The 25,612-nt window shown below is 29.3% G+C and overlaps 1 protein-coding gene and 1 long non-coding RNA gene across 2 annotated transcripts in view; one reads left to right on the forward strand and one right to left on the reverse strand.

The window, feature by feature from the left end:
* The window catches only part of LOC110636714 (uncharacterized), a 64,715-nt gene extending 42,517 nt beyond the window's left edge, over nt 1-22,198 (forward strand). The window contains exons 5-10 of the mRNA XM_058150624.1: nt 15,914-16,486; nt 17,404-17,982; nt 19,227-19,829; nt 20,233-20,997; nt 21,457-21,653; nt 21,852-22,198. Of these exons, the coding sequence (XP_058006607.1) occupies nt 15,914-16,486; nt 17,404-17,982; nt 19,227-19,829; nt 20,233-20,997; nt 21,457-21,597 (2,661 nt within the window). The 3' untranslated portion in view covers nt 21,598-21,653; nt 21,852-22,198. The remainder of the gene's footprint in view (nt 1-15,913; nt 16,487-17,403; nt 17,983-19,226; nt 19,830-20,232; nt 20,998-21,456; nt 21,654-21,851) is intronic.
* LOC131182242 (uncharacterized) lies at nt 14,544-15,578 on the reverse strand. Its single transcript, XR_009150544.1, has 2 exons — nt 15,046-15,578; nt 14,544-14,825 (listed from the first exon to the last, which is right to left on the reverse strand). It is a non-coding gene; the product is annotated as an uncharacterized LOC131182242 (long non-coding RNA).
* Nucleotides 22,199-25,612: the final 3,414 nt, after the last annotated feature.

Below are 25,612 nucleotides of genomic sequence, written 5' to 3' on the forward strand. Positions count from 1 at the left end.
TGATAAAAAAGTAAGGCATTTGGTATCATTCATTGGAGATGAACTTAAAATAAAAATACAATGGCACGCCAGCAACATGACCTAACGACACACGCATATATACAAAAAGAGCTAGCCACAACTTCTTAAATATTATTTTAATTATTAGACTAAATTATCTCTTTATAATATGATCCATATAATTATATGATTAATATTTCTTTATTAAATACACAAATATAAAATATTTTCATCATTATTATAAATAATTTTTTCCTTAATAAATTAACTAATTGTTCATATGAATAAATTTTAACTGTGATATCTGTTTAATTTTTTCATTTATTTTTTTATTTCTCTACAATTATTAAAAAAAAAAAACTCGTTAATTTTATTTTTTGTTCACAATAAAATAATCTTTCTAATTTTTATTGATGTGAATGCATAATATATATTTTTAATTAATTTTAATATATTTTCTCTTTTTTAAAATTGTTTTTCTAAAAACTCTATATTACAAAATTACTTTTTTCTTTGAAATGATAGCTAACATAGTCGTGATTAATTAATGCAAACTCTGTAAAAATTTGCAGAGCATCCAATGTCCAAAAAATGGGCTACAAATATATTTATTAATTGTTAAGATAAGGAAAAAAAATGATAAAAGAACATAAAATTCTGAAATAAAATTGTGATTTTTTTTATGCAAATAGCAGTGTATAACAACATCCATGATTCATGGACATAATGGAGTTTCCCTATTTGTAAAATATAAAAATTGTGGTGATTAGCATTGGGATCAAGCCAAGGTGTTCAACACCCAAATTCATCAAACAAAAAGACATATTTATTTGCGTTCCATTGATTTGATTTTTGACTTCTTGTAATGGACGTTTTATGTAATTTTTTTTTTTTTAGAATAGAAAGAGATGCATTGAATTAACAAAGATGCTGGGGTGCATAGAAAACTGATGCACGTACTCAACAAAATTCCAGAAAATGTCATTGGCTTTCGGAAGCTGAGAAAGCAACAAGTTCATGCATGCGTGACAGTTTGAGAAACATATTCTCAGCTTTTGTGGCCAAGGACCTTGAACAACTCTAATTACTGGATATAAAGAGTTGCTATTTGTTGGAGGAAATAATAGTTGCAAAAGAGGATGAACAAGAAGAAGAAAGCAGGGAAAAAAATTGTGTTCCCTCAACTAAGGTCTTGGGAACTTTGAAGTTTGCCCAATCTTAAGAGTTTCTACAGTGGGATTTATGCTCTTGAATTTGCATTATTAGAAAAATTGAATTTTTGGGAATGTAATGAGATGAAGACTTCCACTTATATATGGATCATTAAGCATGCCAAAGCTAAAGGAACTCCGAACAAATTATGCTTACCATCAATTAATAGGATATCCAGACCTTAAGGCAACAATGAGTCAATTATTCAACATGAAGAAAGAGGTATGATCTATTTGCTAGTAGCTTTTATTCTCTTGCCCCACCCAAGCTTTCTCTTTATATGCCAAGTCCTAATTTCTTGTAACTGCATGCATGCTTTCCTTTAGTTGCATATTGTCCTTTGGAAACTTCAGTTGTTGCACAGGAACTTGCTGTTACCATGTAAGATGGAGAGGGTGAACTTGATCTTAATTTTGGAAGGTGGAATTTTAAAAGGTAAGATTTAATTTGGTAACATATAATTTTTTTTTTTTTTAAAGTAAAAGTAAAAATGTATTAGAGTCACAAACTTAATTATATTAAACTAAAATCACCTTAATATTTCTCCTTCAAAAAATCACCTTAATATTTGAGTACTGTAAGCTTTGAAATATTTTGAGAAAGCGCATGTGTTATTTAAAATTTATATTAAAAGTTATTTATCACATTAATAAATTAAATAATATGAAAGACTTCACAAAAAAAAAAAAAAAAAAAAAGTGGTTATTGCAACTTGTAAGCTTTTTGTCAAGAAATTTCCCCTGCCTTTGTGTTGTATTTGCTGTGTGAATGCTAGAAAGAAGGGCATCTATCCAAAATTTTTATCATCTTTTCATTCTTATATGGTAATTTTCCTCTTTTCACAGCACGTGAAATATAAATACTTCTTTAATTAGGACAAATAACTTCTCATTAGCTGGTAACTCTTTGTAACCTTCATTAATTTCCTAATTAAATTAATGCGACAGAAATAATTAAATTAATTTTATAAAAATTAACTTAATTAATCAAAAACTTAAAAATAATTATTTTTAATGTAGATAATTATATTATTTCTCGTACATTAAAAATTAAAAATTAAAAATTAGCAGCCAACTTGATATCACGAAACACAACATTTAGCATAAACCTTATTGTTTAGGATAGTATTTATTGAAGTTAAATATGCAAATGCACTATGCTTGTTATAAGTCTAACATAAACCTTATTGTTTACATTGTAAAAAAGGTAAAAACATGGCTCACGCTCTCCATTATTTGTGAAGCTTTGCTTTCAGAAAGTTATAAGTTATTTGGCGTTGGGATCAAGCTGAGGTGTTCAACACACAATTTCATAAAAATAAATAAATAAATAAATGATTTGCTTTACGGAAATTATTTGTGAAACTTTGCTTTCAGAAAGTCAAAAGTTATTTGGCGTTGGGATCAAGCTGAGGTGTTCAACACACAATTTCATAAAAATAAATAAATAAATGATTTGCTTTACGGAAATTATTCATTTTTAGTGATGAGATATGGACAAGAAAGTAACCCTTTGCTTTTTTACTTTGCACATGCTTATGGACTTTAATTTTTTAGTGATGATATATGGACAAGAAGGAATCCCTATGGGTTTTTTTTTTTTAATTATTATTATTTCTTTATTTTTAGAATAGGAAGGGATATGGGTACATCCTTTGCAGATAACTCAGCTAAATGGATAGGAACATCCTCCATATGCTGCACTCAAACCATCTTTCGCTGAACGGTGAGCAAGACTGTTATCATTCCTAGAAACGTGATGGAAGGATAAAGAATGAATGTGACAAGTTGAGTTTTGAGCTTTGCAAATGAGTCAAATTAGAGCTTAGTAGTAATATTAAATTAACTCGGTTGAACTTGATTACACTACTATTTATTATTGAGAAAAAAAGAGAAAGAACGTTAACAATAAATCAAGATGGTAACTTCCAAGCGGCGGCCAAGGCCATGTGAAGTAAAGAAGGACATTTTGTCTCGATAAAAACGCTTGAGATAAAAAGAACTGAAGCAACTAGAAGGAATAAAATAAAATAAAATGGAAGGGTAAAGGAATAATTTTATGCAGTGATAAAATCAAAGAAGCCGACATTTGATGGTGGATGAATAAAGGAGATAATTAAAAAAAAGGTGCTTTATTTTATTTTATTTTAATATATAATATGTAATACATATTCATTTCAATTTGCTATTACCGACAAAGACATGGTTGGTCAATTATTGACAGTTGTATGTTTTTATATATATATGAAGTGATACAGATCTCCTCCTAGCTACTAAGCTATTTTCTTTGATTCTTGGCTTTCTGTGTTTGTTTGAGCTTTCTGAATTCACTGATCCTCTTGCTGTGTGTGAAGAGATGAAACTGTTCTTGCTTGTTAGCTACTCATCTCATGCTCACGCCTGCTGATTTTTGTTTCTCTTGAAAATTACTGCTCCAACGGGCTCTATTTGTAAGTTTAATTTGCTTGCTTTTGCTTTCTTTTTCTTTTTTTTTTTTTAATTTATAATTTTCGCTGGATACATGCATGTTTCAGATGTAGGTTTATTCTAATTAAGCAGACATTCAAAGTTTTGAAAGAACCAGCCACTCTCTTTGTATTCGAAAGGTAGCGTTAAAATATTAATCCAAGGCTTCCTAGACAAGGAGACTTGCAGCTTCTGAGTGAAAACCAAGCACAAAAAAGAGCCCAAAACCCTTCTTACTTTTCAAGAATGAAACGAAAATCAACTTTCTGCCTTACCCTCCCATAAATTTGGCGTTATAATCTACTTATTACATGAGGAAATCAATCCATTTCCTGCCGTTATCTATTGGCAAAAAGCTTGAATTTTTTTAGTAGCAATGATTTTCTTGCTACTTTTATGATTGGTTGATTCTGAAAAATATTTGTATTCTTTTGCAGATTTAAGAGAGATAACTCAATCCCACTTGATTTTCAAGTTTGTTAGTAATGCATTATTGGATTTTGTATCTTTAAGTTTTTTTTTTTATTAATTTACTTGCATTTTTTTTTATTTAAACTCGTGTTTTACTATTCTTGTTGCACATTTGTGTTTTAGGTCTTGATTATTCTAGAAATATAGCTAGAGAAATGGAGATTCTCATTGCCATTGCAAGTACAGTTGCTGGTGAAATTGCTTTCCCTGTCAAACAGTTGATCATCTTTATTTTCCTTTCATTCATACAGTCTCACTATAATTGATATTCTTGCCTTTCTATGTACCATAGGTTGAATTTTGAAGTCTTTGGTAGATTTTTTTTCTGGGTAAGTCATCCATAAATATACTTGCTTTTTAATTTTTGGTATGAATTTTATTTGATACTTAAATATTTTGTAGATCAAATATGTTTAATGCAACTTATATATTTTGTTATAACAAACACGCAAATCTAAGGCACACACACAAATCACATAATCACACAGTATTGAAAAGATAAGGAGAATAACACATGATTTAACGTGGTTTAACCATAAGGCCTACGTCCACGGGCAAGACAAGAAAAAAAGTTCCACTATGATGAAAAGAGTAAGATACAATCAATCAGAACTCTCAAAACTCTAACCCCAATGTGTTTCCCGAATATCTCACACACTTTTTTTGCAAGGGATAGAACATTATAATATTTATATTGGTTCATACCGCGGGGGCGCTGCCCTTGCACCCCCAAGGAGATCAATGGTGTGCCATTTGCTACCATCATAGATCTCACTTTTTATCCCAATCGGGTCACAGTGCGAAAACTTTCGGGTCGGGTCACAATTCGGGTCGATAAAAAAACATATCCAAATTTCAAGCCACAAAAATAACAATTCTTTCCCTTGGCTTGAATTTCCTCTATCATCAACAAAATAATTATAAAAACACTCTGCCTTGCTATATGCCCTCGCAAAGGGCATTACTGAGCACTACAAACATCTACCAAGTCTAGGCAATGCCTAAACTTGCTGACTGTGACTCCCTTAGTTATCATATCTGTTGGATTATCATGTGTAGAGACTTTTTGTACAACTACAGTTTCCTGAGATACAATATCCCAAATGAAGTGGTATTTGACATCAATGTGCTTAATTTGCTCATGGTACAGCTGATTCTTTGTGAGATGTATTGCACTCTGGCTGTCACAAAACACTGTTGACTTGTTTTGTATCAACCCAAGATCACCCACCAAACCTTGTAACCATAAAACTTCCTTACTGTCTCTACTAAGGCCATATATTCAGCCTCTATGGTAGACAAAGCAACTGTAGCTTGCAATGTTGCCTTCCAACTGATAGCACTTCCAGAAAGAGTAAACAAATAACCTGTCAAAGATATTCTCTTGTCTAAGTCCCCTATAAAATCTGAATCCACATAGCCAACAACTAAATCACTCATCTTGGCCCTGTCAAATGTCAGACCAACATTTCACTGCCTTCCAATGCTCTTTCCCAGGACACGCCATGTATCTACTCACAACACTAACTGCATGTGAAATGTTAGGTTGGGTGCATACCATAGCATACATGATGCTACCAACAGCACTCGAATAGGGAACACTGGACATGTGCTCCATCTCATCATCTGTTTTTGGTGACATGTCTACAGATAACTTGAAATGGGCAGCAATTGGAATAGTCACAGGCTTAGCATTATTCATGTTAAAACGCTTAAGCACTTTCTCAACATAGGCCTGTTGAGACAAGAAAAGCTTCCTAACACTTTTATCCCTGGTAATTTCCATTCCCAATATCTTCTTTGCAGCACCCAAAATCCTTTATCTCAAACTCATCACTCAACTGCTTTTTCAGAATTTTAATTTGTGATATGCTTTTAGCAGTAATAAGCATGTCATCCACATACAACAACAAATAAACAAAGGAATCATATGAAAGCTTCTTATGATACACATAACTGTCATATGAACTATGATTAAAGCCATTATGAATCATGAATGTATCAAATCTTTTGTACCATTGCCTAGGAGACTATTTCAGACCATATAAATATTTCTTAAGCAAGCAAACATAGTTTTTCATACCTGGAATGACAAATCCCTCAGGCTGACTCATATAAATTTCTACTCACCATGCAAAATGTTGTCTTCACATCTAGTTGCTCAAGCTCTAGATCATGAAGAGCAACCATAGCAAGTAATACTCTGATAGAACTGTGCTTCACAACTGGAGAAAACACTGCATTAAAGTCAATCCCCTCCCTCTGAGTAAAGCCTTTTGCTACTAACCGTGCCTTATATTGAGGTGCTTCAACCCCTGGAGTGCCTTCCTTTTTCTTGAACACCCATTTGCAACCTACTACTTTTTGTCCCTTAGGCAATGTTACAAGCTCCTAAGTCTGATTCTTGTGAAGAGATTCAATTTCTTCACTCATAGCACTGACCCACTGATCTGCATCTGAACAAGAAATATCTTCTCTATAATTGTTGGGTTCATGCACATCAAATGTTTCAGCAACTGACAAGGTAAATGCAACTAAATCTGCATATGCATATCTCTGCGGTGGTATAATCTGTCTTCTCTCTCTACCAGTTGTAATGCTATATGGTTCCTATTGCTATTGCTCAGGTGCATCCTCTTGTTGATTAGGATCTTGCACCTCATCCTCTGAATCACTGGACTGAACTACTGAAGTATCAATATTAAGCTCCATTTGTTCTCTGACACCATGATCTGATTCTACTATTGACTTCTCCCTCTGACAATCCAATGAAGCAGACTCATTAAATGTCACATCCCTGCTGATAATTAATCCTAGAGACTTTGGATCATTGCACCACAACCTGTAGCCTTTCACCCCAGATGCATACCCTAGAAATATACATTTTCTTGGCCTCGGCTCAAGCTTACCATCTCTCACATGAGCATAAGCAGGGCAACCAAATACTCTCAGCTGAGAGTAATTAGCAGGTGAACCGGACCAAATCTCAAAAGAAGTTTTGCATTCAATAGCTGTAGATGGACATCTGCAGCTAATTATTGGTTAAAACTTTCAAAAAATAAATGAAATTTTGAGTCTTGCCACTAACTAGAATCTTTTTGGTAGCAATGACTTTTCTTGCTATTTTTATGATTGGCTGATTCTGAAATATAGTTGTATTCTTTTGCAGATTTAAGAGACAAAACTCTATCCTACTTGGAGATTCTTATTGCTATTGCAAGTCTGATTCTCGTGAAATTGCTTTCCCTGTCAAAGAGTTGATCATCTTTATTTTTCTTTCATTCATACAGTCTCACTATAATTGATATTCTTGCCTTTCTATGTACCATAGGTTGAATTTTGAAGTCTTTGGTAGATTTTTTTTTCTGGGTAAGTCATCCATAAATATATTTGCTTTTTAATTTTTGGTATCAAATTTATTTGATACTTAAATATTTTGTAGATCAAGTATTTTTAATGCAACTTATAGATTTATTCAACATCATACTGTCAATAAATATGGGCCAGGGTTTCTTGCCACATAGAGCTTATCACTGAGGAGAAATTATATAGTAAAATCGTGATTTTGTATCAGTATTTGACATGAAATAATAAATTAATAATGAAATAACAGTTAAACATAAAAAGATAATTATAATTTAAAGAAAAAAATTATTTTTAATACAGGAATAAAACTGAATTATATGGAATTTATTATAACTTAATTATTCCTATATAATTAGTTTGTCATTTCATAAATAATTACTCACATGGAATAACCGATTCGTCATATAATTTCTCGTTGTTGAGGGATTTGTGACTTTATCTAGAATTGATGTGAGGTTCTGTGTCTCTTCCAATGTTGGACATTGAAACCTCCATAAAACCTCTGTAGAATGAAAAGAAAGTTATCATAGGAGAGATTTTAGAAATGAAGCCTTCAATAGTTAAGTTATTCTAGTAATTATATATATTAGAAAAAGTTGAATTTTGAGAATGTTGTGTCATGGAGAAGCGGATTATTTTTGCAGTATAGCTAGGATCCATTCTATTTATAACTATTTTGTAGTATGGTGCTTGACCTACCCCTTAGGTATGCTATTGACATTTCTATAGAAGTGGTCCACCTACCTGTGTTGTCAAACTAGGTCCAGATTGGACCGATTAGTAAAACCAGTCTAATTAGGAATCCATATCTAATTTGGTCTAATTTAGATGTTAAACCTCTTTAATATTCGAATGAACTAAACCTATTCCAATGAATCGGACCATTGCACCTTAACAGAAAAAATAAATATGAGGGAGCCTGATTCATTCCTGGCACCACTGATGAAACTCGTGTCACAATGATCATGTAATCCATGCTTTGCTTTCGCCATTTTAATACAATAAAATATATGTTATTATTTCAATGGGTTATTATATAATTTATTTATTTTATTAAATTATAATTTTTATATAGAAAAAATAAAAATTTTTACTTCATCCACTATATATATATATATATATATATATATATATATATATATATATAGTCACGGCTTGAGCTAGTCTCGTAAAAAATTGATCCTTATGAGTATGGTAAAGTCGAGGTGAGGCATGGCTTTGAGAGGTATTTTGCTAGCCTCTACACTTGGATTTTAAGCGAAAATTCCACTAAAGAGGTATCTCACTAGCGGGATTTGAATTAAGAGAGCTGTACAAAAGATCAACTCTCATATTTATGTATTGATATGATACACTGAGTGTGTAAATAGCTTAAAATTATTTTCTCGTGAGAATATTAGGTAAATTATTTATAATGTGTATTGGATGTGTATTTCATGATAGAATTATATTAACTTTAGGAAGTTGTAGAAATTGTATCTGTAATCAACATCTAAACTTACTGAATCGAATGCTTACTCCTATTCAAAAAAATCTTTTCCCCAAGTTACCACCCGCTTAATAGCTTCAACTCTTTATCTTAAGGGTCATAAACCCTCACTAGGAGTTTCTAATTCCTCTAAAAATACAAAACCCTATCTAAACACAGTGGATCCCCCAAGGAGAAAATTATTAGCAAAATATTCTTATAGGGCACTATTAGGATGTATGCAGGTTTATACAATAATCATATGTTGGTATTGTAATTTGTGGCTTATAAAATTAACAGTGAGAACATTAGATAGTTTAAACAATTCCTTCAAATAAACTGTGATTTTTAACCTCTTATTCTCTATAGAACTCTTATGGAAAAATGCAACTTCAAGAGACATTTGCCCATCAACCTGCTAAAAGTGGCGCTTATGCCCACCACATATAGTGTGGCTATGCTGGTATAACTCCTCTCTAAGCCTTTGTGCCTCTTACTAGGTAGACACACTATCATAGCCTATCACAGTTAATTCAAATATGTCATCCTATGGGGTACATACATCCATGGCAGACCTTAGCATGTTTGCTTACCTAAATCTCATCATGTCCTTTATCCGATGATTATCGAAACACTAGACAGATGCATTTGTATGCTACATAAGGGATAAAATTGATGCTAGATGCAAGGAAGAATCATACAACCCACACACACATATGGTGGAGCCTAGCTTAACCCTTATCCATAACAAATAAGGGGCTTAGCACAAATGTATTATAAAATTTATTGCACATGATTTAAAGATTATATATATATATATATATATATATATATATATAATATTGTTATATTAAAAACACTTGATTTTTTATTTCTATAATAAGTTTTTGAATTTAATAGAAATATAATAGATTAAAATAATAGAAATAAATAAATAAATTGGCATAAGTAAGATTGGGTATTGAATTTTGTTTATTAATTTCATTTTAATAAACTAAATATTTTTTTAAAAATTAATAATTCTTATAGAATTAAAAATATAGAATTATAATAGAATTTTTAATAGAAGTACAATTATTAGTGACAAATGTATATGAAATTGTTTCTTCTATTGAAAGTATTAGTGATAGATAAAGCGTGTACGACTTTGTAAAGAAAAACTTCTTATTGCTGAAGTATTATTAATGGATATATTGCCATTAAAGGTAATTAATGACAAATTTTCATCACTAAGTTATTATAGATTATAGATTAATAATAATTTTTATTTTCACTTATTACTTTCTTATTTTAGTTAATTGCTTCTTATAAAATTTTAAATTTAATTTAAGTTAAGTAGAACTAAAAATTTTAAATTTATAAAAACTTTAAAATTAACTTAAATAGTAAAAATATAATTGTAATTAATTTGAAAAATGAAGGGTATTTTTGATAAATTTAATATATATATTTAATATAGTTAAATTCTCAAAATCATAATTAATTATAAATAAATATTATTTTTTAAATTTAAAATAAATATACTAATGATTCAATGAAAATATAAAAAATATGCTTGAAATTCATAGCAGTAATCAAGTAAGAATGAGAAAATTGACTTGTAATATACTATTAAAAAAAGGGTGATTTATTTTATTTCATTTCATTTTAATATATTATATAATATTTATTTCAATTTAATTTATATTTTAGTTTATATTTTTTTCTAGGATTAATTACATTTGGTGGTTATTAAATTTCAAAATCAGTGATATTATTATATAATCTATTTTATTGTTTAATTAATTTTATTCTATTGTTTATTTTGTTAGTTTTATTGTTCAAAATGAATGAAGTAAAATTTTGATTCTTGCAGTTTTGTGTATGCTCAATATACAAAAACTAACTTTGTTTATCGGTGTTTTCCGTTTGTCAGTAATCTATCCTTGGATTTTGTATCTGTAGTTTTATATACACATATATGCCTTCCTTTAGTTTTTTTTTTTTTTTTTTTTAATATTTGAATTCGTGTTTTACTGTTCTTGTTGGCATTTATGTTTCAGGTCTTGGTTATTCTGGAAATGGCAGCCGATATTCTCATTGCTGTTGCAAGTGTTGCTGTTGAAATTATTAAACCCTTGGTGGCCCCTATGGTGGCCCCTATCAGGCGACATATTGGTTACCTAACTGGCTACGAACGTAACATCAATAATCTGAAAGAGGAGCTTCAGAAACTGAAAAGTAAGAAAACTGTCGTGGACGCTGGCCACACTCCTTATTCAATAATTCAATGGCAAAAGCAAGTGGATGACATCATTAAGAAGGGCGATGAATTTTTTCAAAATGAAAACAAGTGTTTTAACACGAACTGTCCAGATCCAATGTCACGTTATTCCTTGAGCAAGAAAGCTAAAGAGATGACAGAGACGGTGCTTGATCTGCTCAAAAAGACTGAAGAGTTCGGTATCAACCTAGGATCAGCTTTCATTACTAAAGGCATTATGGATTTTACATCAAGGGAATCAATTAAAAATGAAGTCTGGGAGGCCTTGAAGGATGACAACCTTAGCAGGATCAGTATATGTGGAGCTGGTGGTGTGGGTAAAACCACGATGGTAAAACAGCTTGTGCAAAGAGTTGAAAGAGAGAATTTGTTTGATGTCGTTGGAATGGCAGTAGTGTCCCAAAATCCTAATATCAAAAAGATACAAGGTGACATTGCATCTTGGCTGAAATTGAAATTGGACGATGAGAATGAGTTAAAAAGAGCAGGCGAGCTTCGTCAGGGGCTTATAAACCATGATAAGAGGATCCTCATAATATTGGATGATGTTTGGAGCGAGTTGGATTTTGAAAAAATAGGACTTCCTTCAAGGGGAGAGAGAAAGGGACACAAAATTATGTTGACTTCACGTAACATAGATGAATGCAAAAAAATGGAAAGTGAAAAGAATATCACTATGAAAGTTTTAGAAAAAGATGAAGCTAGGGATCTTTTTAGAGAGATGGCAGGCATTTCCAATGTCCAGGATTTGCATCACACGGCAACTGAGATTGCAGATGAATGTGGAGGCTTACCTCTTGCTATTGTAACTATTGCAAAGGGATTAGAAAACAGAGAGAGAGACACATGGGATGATACGCTCCAACAGCTAAAGAATTCTAACCTGCAAGGCGTATCACCAGATATGTTTCCCAGAATTGAATTAAGTTACAAGCTTTTGGAAGCCGAAGAGGCCAAGTCATGCTTTCTGCTTTGTAGTTTGTTCCCTGAAGATTTCGATATTCGGGTTGAAGATTTGGTTAGATATGGAATGGGCCTACGGTTGTTTAAAAATGTTGATAAAGTGCATCATGCAAGAACTAGGGTCTATAATCTTATTGATGAACTTAAAGAATCATTTTTATTGCTTGAAGGTGATGGGCATGACTATGTCAAAATGCATGATATTGTCCGAGATGTAGCCATAGCAATTGCCTCAAGAGATAAGCAATGGCACACGTTACAAAGTGAGGCTAAAATGAACGAGTGGCGAGAGGAAGATGGGTACAAACATTGCATTGCAATTTCACTTTTGTATGAAAAAATCAGTGACCAGCTTAATGATTTGGAGTATCCGAAGCTTGAACTCTTGCAAATTGGGGATGATTGTTGGTCACCAGGCCTTCCAAACAATGTTTATGCAGGGATGAAAGAACTCAAAGTTCTAGCTTTGTCTTGGAGTTTCCCATCACTGCTACAATCACTTGATGTCCTGAGGAATCTTCGAACCTTATGTCTTGTGGTATTTAAGGAACATTGGGGAAGCGCCATTGGAGCTCTTGTCAAACTAGAAATACTCGAAATTCGTGATAGATGCTTAAGGTTGCCTGGAGAAATAGGACAACTAAAAAATCTAAGGTTGCTGGACTTGAGGAGGGTCAATGGCCTTGAATACATTCCATCAGGCGTATTGTTAGCGCTGTCTAAACTAGAAGAGTTGTATTTGCCATCTTACTTTGTGGAATGGGAACACATGGAAGACGGAAAGAAAACCAATGCAAGCCTCAGCGAGCTAGACACTCATCATATGACTGCATTAGAAATTTCTGTACCAAAATTGAAGGAGTTAATATCAACTGATGGAGAAAGCTGAAGTCTTGAATTTGATAGAAGTGATAAGTATGAAGGAGTTAATATCAACTGATGAATGTGTTGAACAGGGGATTCCACGGTTACCCGAAATTCAGCTTCCATACTTTGGGAAATTGAGAGAATTAAATATACATTCATGTCATGAGTTGAAGTACTTCATTCCACTATCCATGGCTAAAGGATTGAGACAACTTCATAAAATATCTGTAGAGATCTGCAAAGAGATGGAGGGAATTTTCTACAACAGCGAAGTGGACGACGAGGTTGAGTTTCCCGAACTTACAGATTTGGAGCTGAGGGCCCTACCAAACTTCCTTGGTTTTATCATCAACAAATCCTTGTCCTGGAAGGTAAGCTTTTATCTTTTCAAATATATTAAAAAGAAATATCGATTACAAGAAATCAATAGCTCTTCATTAAATTATTCATACAAAAAAAAAAAAAAAAGCAAAACTCTGAACGGTGAACCAAAATTTATTAAATTTTTTTTATTTGATTTTATTAGGTTCAAACTCAAGATTTCACGATTCTGCAAGTGACTCCAAATATTGGCAAGGTAAATCTCATTTACAAATTATCTTTATTTATAATTAAAGGAAAAAAATATATTTAAAATTTAGTGAAACTTTTATAATTGCACTTGATATATTTTAACTTTTTAATAAATAATTTCAGTAACTAGAAAAATACTTCATTATTCTTTAAATCTCAGCAATAGTTAAGCTAACTTCCCACTTCACCAACTAAAACCATATAAATGATTAAATATCAGGCCTCAGTCTCTGTCTCTTTTCTTTCACGTATTTTTAATTATTTTTCTTCTCTCTTTTAATTTTTTACCTTATATTTTCCATTTTCAATATTAATATAATTTTTCCTCATTTCTTTCCTAATATCTATTTTTTGTCTTTTTTAAATAGCACTTTTTCCTCTCATTATAATGTATTTATAATAATTATTAGTCATAAAATCAAAACACAATTATAATAAAAAAATAAGAAAAATAATTAATCTTAAAAATAATAAAAATTTTATTATTTTAATAGAAAAATATATTTTTAAAATTTTTTAAAATTACCAACTTTTTTTTTTAAATCCAATGGTAAATTTGCCAATGGATTGTAATATTTTATATTTTTAGTTTTTTAAATTTTCTACCGATTTACCAACAAATTTCAAAATCTTAGTAATTGAGGTTATCAATGAGGTTCATTGCAACCGATGGAATCTATTGGTAATTAATTTTATACAATTTCATAACATTAAATTGAATACCAATTTCCATTGTGAGGCTAGGCTAAGCTCTTAACTAAATTGGTTGGTACTGGTAGGCTAAAGCCACAAAAAATTCCAGCCTTGACTGCATAACAACATATGTTAAGATTGTTTTTAAGCTTATACATACTATGACTGAACTCCTAAGCCAGTGTATATTTCAAAACAAAGCAACCACAAACTCAAAATTTCATTGAACAAAAGCAAGCAAACAAGCACAAAATACGGCCTGCTCTAAAGTTAGGATTCAAAATTAGTGAGATTTGATCAAATATTTCTTTAAAATGTCAATCGAAATAGCACAATCTAGAGAGGAAATTGAAATTCAAACCTGCAGAAGGACAATCTAGAGAGGAAAATGAAATCCTTTGGGTTCAATCCTCTTTGTTAAAACAGCTCAATATTGAAGTTCACCCTGGTTAGGCTTTTGAATGAGACGAAGCAACTCAACCTTCTAGCAATATGTCCATCAACAATTACCCAGGAAATAGATAAAATTAAAAAGAAAAGAAACAAATAAGTGAAAACTAAACTAGCCCCGCTCTCAACTTCGTTAGGAAGCTGCGTTTCATGGTCCGTCAAGATATGCCGGAAGTATAGAAATTAGAATGGCAAACAAAGAATCGAAATAAAACAAAGAAATAAGAACTAAATTGAAACTTTACCATCAATACCTTAGAGGGGCTCGGTTTCACAAAGAAAAAGGAAAGGCTTAGGGAGTGAACAGGAGAGAGATATAGGAAGCAGTGACGGCTACGACTATCACAGAGAGAGAGAGAGAGAGAGAGAGAGAGAGAGAGGTAGAGAGAAAGGGAGAGAGAGTCCCCTTCAAGTTCAAAAATAAGAAGGAACAGAAGGACAAAAGATGTAGAAATTAGGTTTTGTGACCCTCTAATCAAAACTATCTAATTTTTAAATTAATAAAATGATTGATTAACAATAGATTTTATTAATCATAAAAAACTTTTAATTTAATTTAATGATGGATTTTATTAATTATAATATAAAATTTAATGATAGATTAATCACTAATTTTATTAATTATAAAATAATTTAATTTATATATTGCCGTTAAATATAGGAATAAAAGTTTTATATTAAAGAATTTTTCATCACTAATTTCATCATTAAATGATATGCGAAATTGCCGTGGAATTTAATTGGCACTTGAGAATATTTAGTCATAATTTTGTAGTGTTGCCAAATGGAGCACAAAATTGTCACCATAATTAGCAATGGAAATGGTGACAGTACTTTTGTATTGGGAAATTTTCAGTCATTAATTTAATCGCTAAATGGTTTTAAAATTATATGGTTCTTCAGCTTTCTATAGTTATTTTCATTAAATAAATTAAATCTTTATAAAATTATGTTACTTTTGGCTAGCATAATTTCTATAATAATTGATTTCATAATTAATTAGAAAAAAAAATGAATTCTAATATTCCATGCATAGGAAATGGCTAAACAAAATTCATGCATGATTTGGATCCATTATTATTCAACTGCATGTGTCAATAATATATATATTTTGTTTTACAGGATATAGACCAACCGAGCACATCTCAAAGGAACAATAGTACAGAAATTGAGCATGCCCAACTTCAATCTATGGCTGGACCAGTAGAAATGATTTCTATATTATTTCCATCCCTTTGCCAACGACTATCAAATTTACAAAAGCTTAAATTGAAAAAATGTGGTTTGTTAAAAGTGGTTTTTCCTCCCTCTGTAGCTCAACAATTGGTGCGGCTTAAAGAGTTAACTATCCTTTATTGTCCTGAGATAGAATATATTGTTGCAGAAACACAAGAAGAAGAAAAAGACAAGAGAATAAGCAAAATAGTGTTTCCCAACCTAATTTTGCTTGAACTTTGTAGGCTACCAAAGTTGATGACTTTTTGTGCTGACAGTCATATTTCTTTTGACTGGCCCTCATTAAAAGATTTTAGTTTGGTTGATTGTCCTAAAGTGGAGAAACTTTGTTCTGCAATTCCAGACTCATCTACATTGAAGAATAGTTTTGATCAAAGTGGTCTCAGTGGCAAGGAAGTCATGTATCCAACAAGGTTAGTAAGAAGAGGAAGAAAGCAAAAAGATGTTTCCAACAAAGAGGTATGTTCTTCAATTTTTAATTATTAATTATTTAGAATATATATATATATATATATAAAAGGATTTGAGTTTGATATTTTCAAATGTTTTATTTCGAAGTAAAATTTACATTTATAAAAATAAAATACATATTTAAATGAACACTTAAAAAAATCACGATTGGCTCTCCATTTTACACATGTATATGATCCTTGTTAAAGGTTTAGAATTAATTTGAATTTACTTAAACAAAGGAAAAATAGATCATTGTTTCCATTTGCTATAATTTTGTATTAGAATTCAAATCAATTCCACTAAATTCAATTGAAATAATTTAAGTAGTTATTTATTATATATATTGAAGTAATAGAGTCTGTTTCAATATCATTATTTAAAATAATTGAAAAGTAATTTAAAGATGGATTTTATTAATTATAATATAAATATTAAATTAATTTAATGATAGATTAATCACAAATTTTATGAATTCTAAAATAATTTAATTTTTATATTGTCATTAAATTTATTAGGGATGGAATTTTTATATATATTTAAGAAATTTTCATCACTAATTTTATCGTTAAATGATGTGCAAAATTGCTGCCAAATTTAATTTGCACTAGAGAATATTTAGTTGATAATTATGTTCCCAAATGGAGCACAAATTGCCCATTTGGTTAGCAATGGAATTGGTGACAGTGCTTCTAAATTTTCCGTCATTAATTTTATTGCTAAACGGTTTAGGGTTGTTTAGTTTTTCTATAGTTATTTTCATTAAATAAATTAAATAATTTCTATTTTGTTAATAATTGCTTTCATAATTAAAAAAAAAATGAATTCTAAGATCCCACTCATGAGAAATGCCTACATAAACTTTATGCATGAATTGGATTTATTATTATTCAACTGTGTAATAACATATATATTTTGTTTGACAGGATATTGAACAGCAGAATACATCTCGAATGAATAATAAGACAGAAATTGAGCATGCCCAACTTCAATTTACAACTGGACCAGTAGAAATTATTTCTATATTATTTCCATCCCTTTGGTTACTATCAAATTTGCAAGAGCTTAGGTTGAATAGATGTGGTTTGGTAAAAGTGGTTTTCCCTCTCTCTGTAGCTCAGCAATTGGAGCAGCTTAAATATTTAACCATATGGGATTGTCCTAAGATGGAATATATTGTTGCAGAAGCACAAGAAGGAAAAAACAAGAGAATAAGCCAAAAAGTGTTTCCTAACCTAATTCGGCTTATTCTTCTTAGGCTACCAAAGCTGATGGCTCTCTGTGCTGACAGTCATATTTCTTTTAACTGGCTCTTATTAGAAGACTTTATATTGGGTGATTGTCCTAAAACGAAAATTCTTTGTTCTACAATTCCAGACTCATCTACATTGAAGAAAAGTTTTGATCAAAGTGAGCTCAGTGGCAAGGAAGTCATGTGTCCAATAAGCTCAATTATTCAAGGGTTAGGAAGAAGAAGAGGAGAGAAAAAAGTTTCCAACAAAGAGGTATGTGCTGAAATTTTTAATTATTGATTATTAATTATTTGATAGATGAGTATTTAGAATAAATATTATTATTAATTTGAAATAATTTAAATTATTAATTATTATATATATTAAAGTAATAGAGTCTGTTAATTGAAAAGTATTTAAACCCTTTTACTTTCTTAAGTTATTCTTATTTATATGGAAGAGTATGTTTAGTTTAATTGTAATAGTGCTCTCCATTAAATCAATTAAATTTTTATAAAATTATATCATTATTAATACAATTTTTATTTTTAATGTGTATATTAATTTGAAAAGAATGAAATTCTAAAATTTTATTGGATTGAATTAATTTGTATATATATAGTTGTTTTAATTGAATTTCTTATTGTTATGTCATTAAGATGATTTTATATAGAGTTAGAAGCCTTACACTGACAATAGAAATGAATGAATTATTCCTTAAAAAAAGAAAAGCGTCATGATGAATTAATTATATCAACTATTATTCAACTGTTTTTATTAATTTGGCATTTAATAAAAAATCTTAAATAAAAAAATCTACAACTTCAATCTAAGTAATGAACCAGCGGAAATGATTTTTATATTTTTTTAAAGATTAAATCTTAATGGCATTTAGTCAATAATATCTAAAACTAATCCTCACTGTATTATAAATGTTTATTAAATGTTAATAATATAATTACGCAAAAACTAATTCGAATTATTACCTAATTGTCACAATATTTAAAAAGAAAAAAAATTACCTTCCATCGACTGCGTTTCAAAACTGTGTGTATTGAAGAATCACAGCTTAAGAATTAGTTATACTATTTTTATAAATAAAAAAAATAACATTTTTTGAATAACATTATAAGTATTTTGACAGTTATTTACCCATTTATAGTAGAGGTTAGATGGCAAATCGCTTTGATTAAGATACTATATACAAATAATTCTAGATCAATTTATGAATTGTTTACTTTAATTCAAAATGTTAATTATATAAAAAAAAATAGTTTAAAAATAAATTATTTATTTAATTGTCAAAATAATCAAATTCAAAGGAATTAACTTTTTATTAAATCATAAGAGTTATTGAATTGATCGGTTCATGTTATTTTAATGGTATAAATATTTGCATCAAATAAAAAATTATCAATCTAATTATCGATTTATTTGTAAAAACAAAACCATATTATTGAAATTTGTTATCAAATAATGTTTTGTATTTTAATACAATATATATGTTGTTTTGGAAGGTTTCATTAATCAAGAATCAGGAGGATCCATCTGTTAGCCATATTGATGAAAAGACAAGGAAATGTTATGCATTTCCATCCAAATTGATTGAAAGATTGCAAAATTTGAAAAATCTTAAAATATTTGATTGTGATTCAATGGAAGTGATATTTTCATTTGAGGGGCTGATTCCCAAGGAATGCCATGCTACTACTGGAGTACTCAATACTATGGAAGAGATGCGTTTCAACAGGTTATCAAATTTGAAGCACGTATGCTTTAAGATTCCACCAGAAATCAAAGCCTTCCAAAAGCTACAAAAGTTGGAAGTAGAATCTTGTGACAATTTAGTAAACCTTTTCTCACCTGGCTTGGCCAAACTTCTAGTGAAGCTACAACAAATAGAGATTGCTAACTGCAAGATGATGGAGGAAATTATTGGAAAAGAGGATGAAGAAAAACAAGAGGAAAGCATGCAAAAAATTGTGTTCCCTCAACTAAGCTCTCTGACTTTTGGGAATTTACCCAACTTCAAGGGATTTTACAGTGGGATTTATGCTCTTGAATTGCCAAAGATACAAAAACTAACAATATTTGGTGAGAAATGCACTGTGAATGAATCGGTATGTTCTGTTTCTTAATAATTTTACTCTATAACACTCTCTTAATTAAATAATTATAATTCTAGTCTCATTAAAAGTTGTCAACTCCCTTTTTATCAATAATTAGAATTGATTGGTGAAAAATCACATTGGCTTTTCCCATAGTAAGGATTTTAGAATGTAGTTCTAGTAGGCTACATCTAGAGATAATTAAGAGCTAATTTTCACACAACACTATATAAAATTATAGTAAGTAAAATAAGGAGAGTCTCCACACTACTTACAACTAGGCCAAAGACCTTTTCTATGAGTTTTAATTTTGTAGAATCAAGTTCACATATATGTATATAGCATTTCACATTCTCCAATTATAGTAATGAATTTTTGTGTTTATTTGGTGGCTATGATATGATGAGCACTACAGCTGTTGACAAGATTACTCATCCGTCGCAAGAATACTTTGAGAAGGATAGAGGATGGCCAACCATCAGATGGTGATTTAAGTAATGTACGTGTTTTGGATGTTGAAAACTGTCAAGACTGGGTGAATTTGATTCCCTACATTTTGATAGAATGTGTTCAAAAGTTGGAAGAGCTTTCTGTGCACGACTGCGGTTCATTGATGGAGATATTCGATTTTGAAGGAGTGAATGCTGATGGAGGAAATGTTGTAACACTCTCTCACCTTGAAGAAGTCCGGCTATCAAACCTACCAAAACTTGTGCACATATTCAAGAAAATTCCAAAAAATGTCATTGGCTTTCAGAAGCTGAGAAAGCTAAATGTTTATGATTGCAACAGTTTGAGAAACATATTATCAGTTGCCGTGGCTAAGTGTCTTGTACAACTCCAAGAACTAGACATAAGGAGTTGTTATATGTTGGAGGAAATAATAGTTCCGAATGAGGATGAAAAAGAAGAAGAAGCAAGCAAGGACATAATTGTGTTCCCTAAACTAAAGTCTCTGGTATTTAATTACTTACTCAGTCTCAAGAGTTTCTGCAATGGGATTTATGCCCTTGAATTTCCATTATTAGAAAATCTGAACTTTTTGGAATGTAATGGGATGAAGACATTCTCTTATGGATCATTAAGCATGCCAAAGCTAAAGGAACTTAATATAAATTTTGAGAACCATCAATTAATGGGAACTCCAGACCTTAATTCAACAATGAGTCACTTGTTCAAGGTATGATCCATTTCCTAATAGCTTTTACTCTTCCTCAACCTAAGCTTTGTCATATGTATGGTTTTAATTTTTCTTCTTTTTTTTTTTTTTTTTTTTTTTTTATAAACATAGAGCTTGCTTTCCTTTAGTCATCAAATGTCTTTTAAAAGTTATGAGTTTAGTTTTGATTGGTGAATAACCCCATGAATTTCTTGTAAATAAAATTGTAGTATCTCGAATTAAAATTTATAAATAATTAAATATGATGGTGGACAAATTTCTTAGACTAAATGACTTGACCAATGCTTTCAAAAGAAGAAAAGTGAACAAGAGTAAATTGAATTTCTGATTTATTAGAACATCACTTTAGAAATATATTTGTATTTATTATATGCTTTATATCCTCAAATTTGAATGTGACAAATAATATAAATATAATTGGCAAAACTTATTACAAAAGCTCATTTATTCGTTACACAGGAAGTTGTTGCTAATGATGAATCTGATTCTTCCGAGTGTGAAGTAGATGATAAATCTGATGTTGCCAAGTGTGAAGTAGATGATGAATCTGATGATGCCAAGTATGAAGTAGATGATGAATCTGATGTTAAGCAACTTTAAATCCTTGATGATGCCAAATTTCAGGCAGAAGAGCAAAATGGCATTCAATTCTTAAGGTATTTGTAGCGTAATCTTCCACATTCGTTATTTTATGTTACGCAATATGATATATACAGAATTCACAAAAATGGATCAGACTATACTATCAAACATCATTAATTCCTAGTCCTAACAATCTTTAATTGGAATTTTGTATATTAGCTTGATCTCACGATTGTGTTGCTAAGTTTGCTTATCTTTGTTGTTTTTCGCAGGAGATTTAGAACTCTGGGGCTGCTGGATCCTTGCTGTTGCGTTGGTTTCCTCGGAGGCGTTTGTTGTTTCTTTGGGCTTCCAATTCTTTGATTTGGTGGTCTTTTTGATCTTGGTGCTGTTGGTGTCTTCTTGCTCCTTTGTTATTTGGAGTTTGCTGTTTCTTTGGGTTTGCTTTGCTGTCCTTGATGTGCTGCTGCTCTTGGAACCTGCTGTCTGTTGATATTTAATTTGGGATTTTTGTACGATGTGGATATAACTATCGCTTGTTTGATTAAGTTTCTTATGTTAAGTTTGATTTTAAAGGAGTTTGGGGTGTCTCTTGGCCCTAACTTTGCGATTTGCTCAATTTTCCCTTCACATTAAGTTCATTAGTTTTTCTTTTATTATTTTTTCTTATTTTTAATTGAAGATTTTCATTAAAAAAGCTCACTATTCATGTAATTTTATAGTCCATTTCTAAACATTGTCCCTCTCATCTCTTAAATTTAATTTGTTATTAAAAAATTCTTTAATTTTAAATTTGTTTTACAAAAATTTTACAAATTTTTAGGTTTAAAAAAATAATAAAATTACATTTTTACCTCATTTCTTTTTAAACTATAAAAATAAAAAAACTAACCATCTCAATCACTATCTATCTAGATTTATCATAAAAATACTAACATTATCATAACGATCTGCTATTGTAGATATCACATTATAACTTAAAGAAATTTTTTTAATTTAAAGATATGTTATTACTTGTTAAAAGAATTTTTTATAAAATAAAATTAAATTTTTGAAATTTATTTAATAACAAATTGAAACTAAGTGATGAAAATAAAATACACGATAAAATTTGAGAATAAACTATAAAAATTACCCTCAAAAATTCATAAAGAGCATATTCCCTCTCTCCTACTTTGTTACTTTTGCTTGAGTTTTTTTTTTTTATATTTTTTTATTATTTAATAATCGAAAAACCATTTGATAAAATTGGGATTTTTTTTTTCTATTCTACTCTGTTTGGATGCCTAAAGAAAACCCAAAAATAGTATAACGAAAATTTTCTTTTTCTTTTTCTTTTTCTTGACAAATTTATTTTTTTAAGTATTTTCTTTTATAAGTTTTTTGGTACTTAATTTGATAGGAATATATGATCATCATAAAATTATATAAATTCAAAAATTATCATTTAATTTTTAAAATCAAAAGTGCGCAATAAGATTAAAAAAAAAAAAGCAATAATTTTTTTTTCTATTTAGACATTTTTATTATTATATTTTTCTTTTAGCGTAAGACTTTTCCTAACAACTTTGGGCTGGGCTTATGCAAATGCAGTGTAGACTTCAAAAATTAGCATTGTGGGCTTAGATTTGTATTTAGGGTTATGGATGCTCAATAAAAGTAAGAAACGAGAAAGGCTTTCATCATCAAAATACGAAGCTTTCCTCTCAAAAAAAAAAAAAAAAAAAGTAACTACAACCTTTTCGAGATGCAACCTGTTTAGGCAAGAGCAGGTGATGAGACACATTAAGGCAGCCTTATAACTAACGCATGCATGTCTCCTCTGATATTCATATTTTAAGCTCAGATCTCTTAGATAGCTACTTCATTCTTTATTGTTAGGAGAGATAACAGTTACGTAGCCTGTTTGATGGCTAAAAATGCCTATCTCGTTTGTAGCAATGTTCATGCATAGGTGAAATGGACCAAACACTGTTAGGAGGTGGTTGTGGTTCGCACCAAACATGCAAATCTAGTTCAGCAATTTTGAAGGACTATGACTAGATCACAAGGTCTCTTTTTATTGGAAATTTAATAGATTATACACGTAGCTAAAATCATAAATTTAACATTTTAGTTCTTTACTCAATTACTTGAGACGATCCGTATATTTGCGGATACGCCCAACACTAGATGCAAGGAAGAATCATATAACCCACACACATATGGTGGAGCGTAGCTTAACCCTTATCCATAATAAATAAGGGGCTTAGCACAAATGTATTATAAAATTTATTGCACATGATTTAAAGATTATATATATATATATATATATATATATATAATTGTTATATTAAAAACACTTGATTTTTTATTTCTATAATAAGTTTTTGAATTTAATAGAAATATAATAGATTAAAATAATAATTTTTATATAATATATGCAATTTTTTTATCAAGATAACAAATTTTCAAATAAATAAATTAATTAAAATTTAATACTTTTTCACAATCTACAAATTACAATTTAGAGTTGGAAAAAGACTACTCTTAATGTGCTATTTCTATAATAATTTATTAGTAGTATGTTCGCACGTTATGCAGGTTCACATTATTAATAATATAATATTTTTTTTTTATAAATCAAAAAAATCATATTGACAAAGATATTGAATTACGTATGTGCAAAATATTTTGATTAAAAAAATTTTACTCAATAAGTGTATTATACCATTTTAATAATTATGTGATATATACATTTGGCATGAAATAGTTAAAATTATGTGATAATTATTTTTTTTAGACTGTAATATTTATAAATTGATTAATTATATGATAAACTATATAGTAAATTTATTAAATTTGTTTAATTAAATAGTTTATTAAATATATTTTAAAAATTAAAAATCACTTAATAGAAAAATTAGTAATTCACAATCAACTTCCAATATTTAATTTACTTTTTTTTTAACACACATCGCACGTTGTTTATACTCGTTACTTGTGATTTTATTTGTTTTTATGTAATTTTCTCTTAATTTTTTGTATATAATATAATATTATTATCATTCATTATCATAATAACAAATTAATGACCATAACTATATTTTACTTCTAATAAAAGTTAATTTGTATTTTTAAATTTTTACACATTTAATTTCTATAGTTTTTTTAAATCATCTTCTTTGACTCTGCTATTTATATAGTTTATAATTTCTTTTTAATTCTAATATTTATATACACAGAAGGGAAAAAAAATACAAAAATACAGTGAAGAAAGACAAAAGTCAAACTATAAGTCAAAGTTAATTAAGCTTGAGTCTTATTACACGAAAATAAAAGGTAAATGTAAAAGTTATCCGTTGCTAATTTTTTTTTTTAAAAAAAGCTACAAATGTATAATAAATAAAATATTTGTCATTGGATAGGATTACAATTTTATATCCATAGGTATAAATATAATTTTTTTATTTAATTAAAATTTTTTAATAATAATTTTATAATTTAATATTATAAGTTTGTAAATATTTAAAATAAATAAATAAATTGGCATAAGTAAGATTGGGTATTTAATATTGTTTATTAATTTCATTTTAATAAACTAAATATTTTTTTTAAAAATTAATAATTCTTATAGAATTAAGAATATAGAATTATAATAGGATTTTTAATAGAAGTACAATTATTAGTGATAAATGTATATGAAATTGTTTCTGCTATCGAAAATATTAGCGATAGATAAAGCGTGTACGACTTTGTAAAGAAAAACTTCTTATTGCTTAAGTATTATCAATAGACATATTACCATTAAAGGTAATTAATGACAAATTTTCATCATTAAGTTATTATAGGTTATAGATTAATAATAATTTTTATTTTCACTTATTACTTTCTTAGTTAATTATTTCTTATAAAATTTTAAATTTAATTTAAGTAGAATTAAAAATTTTGAATTTATACAAACTTTAAAATTAACTTTAATAGTAAAAATATAATTGTAATTAATTTGAAAAATGAAGGGTATTTTTGATAAGTTTAATATATATATTTAATA

This window comes from Hevea brasiliensis, chromosome 8 (assembly GCF_030052815.1).
Source record: "Hevea brasiliensis isolate MT/VB/25A 57/8 chromosome 8, ASM3005281v1, whole genome shotgun sequence".
Classification (NCBI taxonomy): domain Eukaryota; kingdom Viridiplantae; phylum Streptophyta; class Magnoliopsida; order Malpighiales; family Euphorbiaceae; genus Hevea; species Hevea brasiliensis.